We start from the raw sequence: 10958 nt of genomic DNA on the forward strand, positions 1-10958 counted from the left end.
TTATAGAAACACATTTACAGAAATAAAATTTTAAGAGGTCCGCGGGAAAAAAACACCCAACCTATCATCTAGTTTCCCCACATCATTACAGCACTAGTGCCTAACAGTGTGTGTTAGAAGACTGAATGAATAACTCAATAATTTTCTGTATTTACTGCAACTCTGAGTCACACTCCAAAACGAAGCAGTTTCTTGACATCATTATCCTTGGACTTAGAAGGAACAATTATGTCAAATCCTCTAATCATTAACATGAGCTGACTGTCCCTGCCCTAATCAGGCAGCGTAACTTAAAGGTGAAGAGTAGGGTTTCATTAAGTGTAGGGTTTCATTTGCAATTTATAAACTTTCTTTACCCAGGAATAATTGCCTGAGGTCACGCATTCCTGAGTATGACCGTCCCTTGGAAAAAATGTCCTTAACGAGAGCTTTACAATGGCTATGACTAATTGCATGTGGGGTAATGGGAGAGTTAAAATTGTATTTGCTAGGCAAGCCTGTGATTGTTTTCAAACAGATCATCTAGGCTTCCGTTAGGAAAACTTGTTTCCAAATTTCCTCCGGGGGGGACCAACCTGGATTGACACCCGCGGCGGAAAAGGCACGCGCCGGGCGCTCGCGGGGTGCTGGACTCCGAGGCACAATCCGCAGGTCTGTGGGCGTAGCCACCGGGGCTCCGCCAAGTTCAAAGGAAGAGGGGCGGGGCGAGGGGCGGAGCCAGAGCGTTTGGGGCTGAGCCTCGGCGGGCGAGGGGCAGGCTGGGAAGGGGCGCCATATTGGCGTCCCCCGCGCTGTATTGTCATAAATAGAACCGGTTTTTGTGGTGTTTTTCACTCCTTGGTTGGATGACTCGACCGTAGGGCGTGGGAAAGTGAGGGAGCCAGTGAACGACTAGAAAGTGGACGGAGAGAAGACAGAGGAGCGGGGACGAGAGACCCTCGCCGGAGGAGGAGACGCAGGAAGCGATGAAAGAGATGTCTGCGTGAGTGGCGGGGGGCGGCGGTTGAGGGGTGAGGCGGACTCGGGGCCGGGGGCCCGTCGGTCTGGGGCTCGGTCGCGGGTTCCGGGGCGGGTGGGGCGAGGGCAGCTCACCTGGCCGCTGCCCGGGGCGGGGGACTTGGGTCCGTGTGCGCGTCCCCCCTCCGAGGACGCCCGGGGTCCCCGGGTCGCTGAGCGGGGGAGGGATTTGCGCTCGCCCCTGTGGTCTGCAGCCTGGTCAGCGCATTGGCGCAGAGCCCCCCACCCCCACCTCCCCGCCGTCGTCCTCCGGCTCCGAGCCGCGCGCCTTTCCCGGTCTCCCCTCTCCTCCTGCACCCGGGACCCGTCCCTCCCACCTCCCGCCGGAGACCCTTCCCCGTGCTCGGCCCCGCGTCTCCTCCTCGCTGGGAAAGTCGCCCCGCGCAGCCGAGAAGCCGTTGCCTCGGCGTGGCCACCACCCGGCACTCCCAGCGTCCAGCATCCCACGCCAGCTGGACGGCGGCCTGGCGGTCCCGCCGCCCCGGACCCTTCCGAGGGTCCCCCAGCCCCTACCCCCCATTCTTGGGTCCCGTGCATCGCCCCCTTGCAATTCTGGGTGTCTGTCGAGGACACACTCGGGTGGCCTGGTGGGCAGGGAGATGCGCTTTCAGCTCTGGGGCTGGAGGTTCGAATCCACCAGCCGCGCCGCTGGGGACAAAAGCTGGGGGCGGGGGAGGAGGAAACCGCCCGTGTAATTGACAACCTGCTCGAGGGTCACTTCGGACGCCACTGCGGTCAGGGAGGGGTTTTTAAAGTGAATCATGATGCGACTCTTCTTTATCTGCGTATTGTCGCTCTATCTGTTTATGCCCAACAATCGTTTTGGCGACAATTTTTTTTTTAAACTTTAAAGTTTGGGTTATGTGAAATGGGCTTGTTAGTCCCAGCTTGCCCACGTTAATACCCGCCCTGTAAATGCTTGTGCGTTGGTTCCGTCCCATGAGAGGCATACCCTTTAATTACTTTTCTCCAGTATTTAAAATGGTTTCTAAGTCTTTAAATGTTAATATAGCAGTGAACACTCATGTGCATACATGTACAAATTTCTTTGAGCGTGTGTACGCATGTGCTAAAACTTCCAGTATTTACTTAAAAGTTCAGTCAGTAAGTGCAAGAGAAACTGAGATTCTCGTTTATATTTATACGTATGTATGTATATGTGTATGTGCATATATATATATGTGTGTGTATGTGTATGTATAAACACACACATATGTAGGCAATCTCCTCCCTTGCAGATTAACTGCTTCTGAAAACCCGCTGAAGGGTCAGCTGTTGGTAGGTTCAGACTCTACGATACACCACAGCAACATACAAATATATATATTTATTGTTGTTTGTTTGTTTGTTTGTTTCTTTTCCCCTCCTGTCTAGTGAAACGGAGGTTAGAACCCTTAATCTCAGAATTTTAGGGTTAGCCAGGAGCCATAATGGTTAAAAGTGTGTGGAAAATGTGCTGCTCACCAAAACATGAGTCCGCCAGTTGCTCCCCTGGACAAGGATGTGACAGCCCGCTTTGTAAAGATTTGAAAACCCTGCGAGGCGGTTCTCTGCCCTGTATGGGCACAGTGTTTTCAGGATCAGCTTCACAATAAGTCAGCATCAATATGCTGTTTGTTTGTTTGTTTGTTCTAGGGATCAAAATAGCCAACTTTTTCTGGTATATTGATAAGAAAGTGAAACTAGAGATCTTAAAGTTAATGCCAGAACTGAGGAATTTCTGGAAGGAAGGAGAACAGAATGATAGATCTTTTTGTTTTGGAATTCAGATTGGATCAGTTTCTTCCTACTTGTTTGAATTTTGAGTAGTTTAAAAAAAAATGGCCCTTAACTAGGTGATGAGGTTGGCACAGGCTTCAGATCAGTTCATAGGGCACCTATGAGTTGACTTAACAGATGTATTCACCTCCCAGTATTATTAATGATAGTAAATAAATGGGCACATGGAAAGAATCAGGCTTTCTCATCCAGTGTCATCAAGTCAGTTTTGTCTCTTCGCAACCTGGGTTTTTGAGGCTTTAAATAATTAATTTTTTTTTTTTTTGTAATTTGCAAATTTCTCCCTCATAATGAGATCAGACTGCTCATGTTTCTGTAGAGGAAATAAATGCTGATGGATTCCAGTCATTGACCTTGTGTTAGCAGCCCAACACATAAATTAAGAGTAAAAAACCAAAAAGTCTTTGAGTAGAACTTTCAACATGAAATATAACTGGAGATTGTGTATTCTGTATGAAAAGAAATGATAGAGAAATTAGTCATTGGTTTTGATGTTTTGACTTTGTTTCAGTGACTCCTAGAAGACTTTTCAGAGTTGTCTTAGCTACCTTTTGCTTATTCCTACCTAACGAAGGACATGTTGGCTGAAGAGCAAACTTAATTGCCTTGGTAGAGATAAGCTAATGTTATGTAAAATTAAAAAAGTTAAAGGTAGTCATTTGTATATTTGTGTCACTGCTGACAAAGTTAATTTTGCCATTTAAAAGGCTGCTCTTTATTTTAAGAGACATTTTTACTGGATTAGTATTTCCCTTCTTCGGGGAGTGAAGCTAGGTTATACATTGCTTAGTTTGTGTATTTGTTTTACTTTCTTAGCACAGTGAAAATTTTACCAACTCATGTTAGTCTGAAAATTTCTTTTGGAATTACTTGCCTGTGAATACCCAATGTGTCAAAATTTGTGTTGCACCTTGTTCAGAACAGTAATTTCTTGGTGGTTAGCTAGGACCTTTGGTGAGAGACTAGTATCTTATCAGAGGTTGCCTTTTAGTTTAAAAAAACTTGATACTTACTCATTGTGGAAATTTTACATGTTGTGGCCTGGTTCATGGGAAGAGTACAAATAGCTAGAGCTGCTCAGAATGTTAGAACTATAAATTGATTCAAGTAAAGGATGTTAATGTAAGTTTTTCAAGGTCAGTTATAGTGATTTCCTTTTTAAAGCCAGAATGTTTTACACAAGGACCTTCTAATATGATGTTTCTGTTCACTCCTTGTGAGGCGATAAAACCCACCTTAAGCAAAACTAGTATGCTTAAAACTCTCTTGGAAGTGGTTGACTACTTTCCAAAGACTCCAGAGTCTAGATGGTACTTCCATCTGCGGGGAGTAGTGGAGGTGGCCCTGGCTCACCTCTTGTTCAGGCGCTTTGATTTGAGCATGATGGTATTGGTACTAGGTTGTCCTAATGCCCCCATACATGCCGCTTTGGACTTGAAAGGAAACCCTAACCACGAAAGCTGGAGTCCATATGAGTAGTCCCTCATAAACACCAACCCAGAATGCCCAGTTTTCTTTTTTAAAAAGTGCCTGCCCCGACTGACTACAATAACTAAGTAAGCTTTTCTAAGTCGGCGTGTATTAGATGGAAGGATTTCCGTGTGCTAGGTCATGGTACACTTTTAAATTGTCCTAATATTTGTTGGGGTTTTTTTTGTTGGTTTTTTTTTCCTTCTTCCCTGAACAGAAACACTGTGCTGGACAGCCAGCATCAACAAAAACATTATGGAATCACCTCTCCAATTAGTTTGGCATGCCCTAAAGAAATCGATCATATTCATACACAGAAGTTAATTGATGCCATGAAACCATTTGGAGTATTTGAAGATGAGGAAGAATTGAACCACAGGTATGCAATTTAAAATTGTGCATTATTTAGTAATTAATTGTACAAGCATATTAAGTACTTGCTGTATACCTGAGCTTTGGTGGTCTAGTGAGTAAAGTAGTTGCACTACCATCCTGAAGGCAGACAGTTTAAATCTGCTAGCTGCTCCATGGGAAAATGCTAGGGCAGTCTCCTCTTGTGGGTCAATATGAGTTGTTCCAGCTTGATGGAAATGAATAGTAGTGCTGTGTACCTGCCTTATTACAGGCAAGGGAGGTGGAAAAGGGGGAAGGGGGGATCTTGGACCTCACAGAGTTGACATTTTACTTTGGGGCTGGAGAAAGACTAAGAAGCTAAATAAATATGAGGGGTTGGGAGTTGTCAGGGAAAGCTGCTTTGAGTAGGAAACACTTGAGAGAAAATGAGTGAGCCAGCTGTGGTGGATGTTTGTGAAAGGAGCAACGTAAGCACAGGGCTTGAGGTGGATGCATACATAGTATATTTGAGGTTAGGTGGCCTGGGTGTCCAGAGCAGTGTGTGGATAGAAGGGCATGGGGGCAGTTGACTTAAAAGAAAGAAAAGAAGGAACTTGAAGACAAGATCATGAATAACCTTGACAACCCTTATAAAGGTCTTAGCTTTTACTTTGAGTGTAATTGAAAGTTATTCATGGTTTTTGAATGTCCCATTGACATGATGTGACTAGTGTTGTAATGGAGTCACTCTCTCTGCTGTATTAGAAGTTGTCTAAACTGGGGTGCAAAGGCAGAATAAGATTATAGATTATTTATTTGTTTAAGTAGAGTTGCCAGAGTTTAATGACTGGAATTAAGAGAGCTTTGTCAAGGGTTTGGGGCTGAGTACCTCAAAGGATGGAGTTTTTTATTACCTGTGGAGTTAGTTGACTGAGGTAGAAGCAAGTTTAGACAAATTAGGAATTCAGTAATGTGGATATATTACCTTTGAGATGTCTATACTATCGAGATTTTTTGGTGTTTGTTACGTATGAGTTTGGCTGCAGATTTTTTAATTGCAGAATGCTTTTATTAAAAATTGGATTGTGACTTATGATTGGTAATGAGAAAATGCTAGCCTCTTGTTAAATTACCACACTGAATTGGTTTAATTCCATAGTAAAGCAAAGAAAGCTTGACAATTCTACTGGTTTCTGCAGCTTAATTAAAGGTAACCTTATGATTTTGATTAGGGTTTTTTGCATCTCAAAGGTAACCTAAAGACCCTGAAATGCTGTCATCACCTTTGTCATCATTTCTTTAGAACTCTTATGTGCCTTTGAGCTGTGATGTTGGAGAAAAGTACCTTTCAAGGCCTGCCAAGACAAATATATCTTGGAGAAAGTGCACAGTGCTCCTTAGAGACAAAGAACATGAAGTGTTTGTTGTCTCCCATATTTTGGGGCATGTTGTTAGAAATAGTACTAGTACTTGGAAAAGACATCTTGTTTGGAAAGGTGGCGAGGCAGTGAAGGAGAGAACGACCCTCAATGAGATGAATTGACACAGTGACTGTAACAGTGGGCTTGAGTACGTTAGTGATGGTGAGAGGATGGAATAGGATATAGGACAAGATTTAGGTCCATTGTTCATTAAATTCCTATTAGTCATAATCCTCTTGAGGGTACCTACAACCATGTTAAGCGTGTGTGTGTGTGTGTGTGTGTGTGTGTGTGTGTGCGCGCGCGCATTATTTTTAAATTTTATTCTAATGACAGTTTATAGAGACTTTGGATTTCCATTCATTCATTAAGCATTTCTGTAATAATGCTTCTACTTCAGGACTCACACCAATTTCAATTCCTTGCCATCTAGTTGGTTTTGACCCAAAACTGACCTCCAGCGGGTTTTCAGAGGCTGCAAAATCATTGAAGGAAATTGCCTATCTTTCTCCCTCTCTGGAAGGAGTCACTGATGGTTTCAAATTGTCAGAGAGGAACTGTATTTAAGTTAGCAGCACAGCTCAGTATGAGCTAGGCCCCTGAGCTCCCTCCCTCAGGATCTACACAGGGTCCAAAAGGGTTTCTCTGTGTGTGTGTTGTTGTTTAATGCCGTCGAGTTGTAGACGACTCATAGCGACCCTATGAACGAACAGCCTGAGCACTGTTCGTACATAGAGTTTCCGGAGGCAAGCCAGTTTTGGAAGTGGATGCCACTCCTGCTTCCAGGCTTGATTTAGTCGGGAAGCTCCAGCCAACACTGTCCACTATGGGTGCCCATTACCGTGATTGGCACATCACTGTCACAGGCTTCAGCATCACAGCAACCACGAGTTACCTCTGTACAACAACGCACAGACCAGTGCTATACCACCTAGGACAGGAAGACAATTTGAACCTGGCCGAGGGCCACAGATGACAATCACCCACCTTCGGCTTGGTAGCACAGCTTCCTTCCACTAGGCCAACGTAGCTCTCTCTTGGTCGTCGTCATTGTTATTGTTGTTTAATGCCGTCGAGTCGTAGACGACTCATAGCGACCCTATGAAATATATATATATATTTGGTTTTAATCTAAAGCATGTTATTTTTATTACAGGCTGGTGGTTCTTGGTAAATTGAACAATTTGGTAAAAGAATGGATCTCTGATGTCAGTGAGAGTAAGGTAAGATGTAAATACATTTAATTTTTAGGTTCATTATGTGCTAGTCGTTAGTCCTTCTAATCATTTGTTGTTGTTGTTGTTATGTGCCATCGAGTCACTTGCGACTCATAGCACCCCTATGTATAAGAGCCCTAAACGCTGTTCTATCCTGTGCCAACCTCACCGTCTCAAACACACTCATTCCTGCCACTCCACTCACAGAATCGATCAGTCTCATCAAGGGTGTTCCTCTCCTGTGCCGTCCCTCCACTCTCCCAAACATGATGTCCCTCTCCAGGGACCAGTCCCTCCTTGCAACATGCCCAAAGTATGTCAGACGAAGCTTCAGAATCCTTGTCTCCAAGGAGCATTCTGGCTTCACCCTCTGCAGGACAAACCTGTTTGTTCTCCTAGCAGTCCATGGTATGTATATTCAACACTCTTCTCCAGCACCGCGGCTCAAAGGCATCAATTCTCTTTCTATCATCCCTATTCATTGTCCAGCTCTCTGATGCATAGCATGTAATTGCAAAGACTATAGGAGAATTGATGCCTTTGAACTGTGGTGCTGGAGAAGAGTATTGAATGTACCATGGACTGCCAAGAAAACAAACAGATTCATCCTGGAGAGGGTTAAATCGGGCTACTCCTTGGAGACAAGGATTCTGGGGCTTCATCTGACATATTTTGGACATGTTGTAAGGAGGGACAGGTACTTGGAGAGGGACATCATGTTTGGGAGGGTGGAGGGACAGCACAGGAGGGGAAGACCCTCGATGAGATGGATTGATTCAGTGACTGGGATAATCGAGATGGGTGTGTCAGAGGCAGTGCGAGTGGCACAGATAGAGCAGGGTTTAGGGCTGTTGTACATAGGGTCTCTATGAGTCGCAAATGACTCGACGGCATATAACAACATAGCTTGGATCAGGCGCACCTTAGTCTCCAGCGTGACATCATTGCTCTTGAGTACTCTTGAGAGCTCCCTCACAGCTGACTTTCCTGATTGCCTGGCTGCTGTTATGAAGAGTGGTGACTATGGAACCGAGTAAACTAAAACTGTTAACTATCTCAGTCTCTTTACCATCCATACTGATGCTGCCAATTGGCCTAGTGGTGAGAATCTTTGTTTTCTTGATGTTGAGCTTCAATCCATTTTGAAGACTGCAGTCCTTGACCTTCTCCAACAAGTGCTTCAGGTCCTCCTCAGTTTCAGCAAGCAGGGTTGTGTCATCCGCGTAATGCAGATTATCTAGTCATAATGTTGTTGTTAAGTGCCCTCAGCAGGCGACTCATAACACTAATCATAATAGAGTTGAGAATTATCTGAAATCCATTAAAAACATGGTGATTTGGTATATTTGGCGATAAATGGTTTCAGACAGTTGGATTTCCACATAGATGAGTCTGCTTTGTGCTCTGCTCTGAGCTCTCAGCAGAGTTCTTGATAATGGAGGTTGTTAAACATCCAAAGCCAGGGGATTGCTGCAGTTTTTAAGTAGTCTGTTTTCTCTGCTTGTACTTCTTTCAAATGTTAATATCTTCCCTTAAATCTCTTAACTGAGTATGGGTGTGGCTCAGTCCCAGAAGCTAAATCCCTGTGGTAGTAGAACTACCTAGTTTTTCCTAGTTAAACCCAGTAAAATACTGGAGATGTAGGATAGCCATCTTAAGCTTAATCAGCAATATCCAGTATTCATTTTTATCATCTGTCTTAATATGGGTGCGTAGCAGTATCCATAAAATTAAATCAACACATAAACCTTTTAACTTCACCCTTTCCCACTATCTTACTATCTCCCATCATAAATGTATGATCTTGGTCCTTTCCCTTTCTTCTCAAACCTAAAATGGCTTTTTTGGTTTCTTCCCCAACTTTGTAACAAGAAAACACTGCTTCTGACACCAACTGCACCTTACAGAATTTCGTTCTCTGCTGTGGTTGTTGTTGATGGAGATAGTTTATTTCAGGTTTTTTTGTGAAGTTAGTAGAGGTAAGACGCGGCCTTCACTGTGCTGCCTACCCTTTTAAAAAAAATTATAATTGCATTTATATTTGCATACAAAATTCATATGTTGTTAAGTGCCACCGAGTCGCAGGCGACTCATAGCAACCCTATGAAGGAGAGTCCTTGACCCTTGGGTGCTTTTCATCCTCTCTCTCCAGGTTCATATTGTTTCTGGAGGCAAGCTGTTATGGAAGTGGATGCTACTCCTCCTTCCAAGCTTGTTTTAATCGGGGAGCTCATATATACTGTGTTTAATTCATACCGTATGTCATACAATCATACCCATACATTGTGCTTTATAAAATAAGTTACCATAGACCTGTGCCCACGATTACCTGGTCTTTTCCAATCCCTGGTGGATCTTTTCCATTTCCTTTACGTCCTCCCTCCACCCACCAAACTCTTGCCTGCACTCTTTACAGGTGTATAAAGTTTGAGCTGTGTATCCCTTTGGGCACCTCTGCTAAGTCCTACATACAGGGTTGCTATGGGTTGGGATCAACTTGATAGGGGGCGGGGGGTGGGGGTAGTACAAAAAAGTGCCCTAGACCTTTTCTTTTTTTTTCCTGTCTGATTTATTCACATTGGTGTTCTTGGCCCTAAACCATTTCAGCAATACGAAAGTTTTACATGTAACAAAGGTGATATATGTGGTAGAGAATTTATTTTCAGCAGGGATTCATTCAGGGCATGTGGTTATGGAGGGTTAGAGCACTTGGCTGCTAACTGGAAGGCTCACAGTTTGAACCCACCAGCCACTGTGCAGAACAACAATGTCAGTTTCCATAAAGGTTTACAGCCTTAGAAAACTCTGTAGGGTAATTCTCCTTTATCTTCTAAGTTTGCCATAAATTAGGTTTTGGTTGGATTTTAGGAGCCTTGGTGGCACAGTGCATTGTGTGTGAGGCTACTAGTCATGAGGCTGGAGGTTTGAATCTACCCAGGCATCTCTTCTTGTAAAGATTTATAGCCTTGGAAATCAAAAGAGTCTGGATCAACAGGGTGGCAGCGAGGGGATTTTTTTGCCTTTTCATGGTGTACCGTTTAAAGAACTGGGCTTTTCAAGGCAGTCTGACTCTACTCATCAAATATCAGGTTGAGTAGTCTTCATCTGTAAAGATTGAGAGCCCTGCACACCTTGGTGGGTAGTTCTGCACTTTCCTACAGGGTACTACTCAGATTCATGGCATTGAGTTTGTATGATTAATTTGGTTCAGAGTGAGGGAAAATTTAACAATAGAAGTGTAGGCAGAAGTTGTCCTTCAGATGATAAGCTGATTGTGATCAAGGGATTTACTGTTATGTTAGAAGAGCACGGAAGAAAAATGTCTGCTAAAGAGTAGGGATGATTAATGAAGGCTTCTTGGATGAGATGGACCTCAGAAGTAGCTACTGAGATACCAGGACAAAAGAGGTGTGCCTTTCGGTCATTGGCATCCACAAGTGCAGTGGAAAAGAGAGGTGATGGAGTGTGACATTGACAGTTGGTACTTCAGAAGGGAAGATCAAGAGACAGATCAAGAATGGTCCCTACACACCCATGTTTATTGCAGCTATGTTCACAATAGCAAGGAGTTGGAAACAACCTAAGTGCCCATCAACAAACGAATGGCTAGAGAAGCTGTGATATATTCGCACAATGGAATACTATGCTGCATTAAAAAACAAGGAACTCATGCAATATTACTCAAAATGGTTGACTATGGAGAACATTATGCTGAGTGAAA

At 43.8% G+C, this 10958-nt stretch overlaps 1 protein-coding gene across 1 annotated transcript in view; it reads left to right on the top strand.

The window, feature by feature from the left end:
• Positions 1-766: 766 nt before the first annotated feature.
• The window catches only part of PAPOLG (poly(A) polymerase gamma), a 36960-nt gene continuing 26768 nt past the window's right edge, over positions 767-10958 (top strand). The window contains exons 1-3 of the mRNA XM_006880943.1: positions 767-982; positions 4484-4645; positions 7177-7243. Of these exons, the coding sequence (XP_006881005.1) occupies positions 966-982; positions 4484-4645; positions 7177-7243 (246 nt within the window). The 5' untranslated portion in view covers positions 767-965. The remainder of the gene's footprint in view (positions 983-4483; positions 4646-7176; positions 7244-10958) is intronic.

The sequence above is a fragment of the Elephantulus edwardii genome, unplaced genomic scaffold (genome assembly GCF_000299155.1).
Source record: "Elephantulus edwardii isolate Elephantulus edwardi_28Jun2011 unplaced genomic scaffold, EleEdw1.0 scaffold00011, whole genome shotgun sequence".
In the NCBI taxonomy this organism is placed as follows: Eukaryota; Metazoa; Chordata; class Mammalia; order Macroscelidea; family Macroscelididae; genus Elephantulus; species Elephantulus edwardii.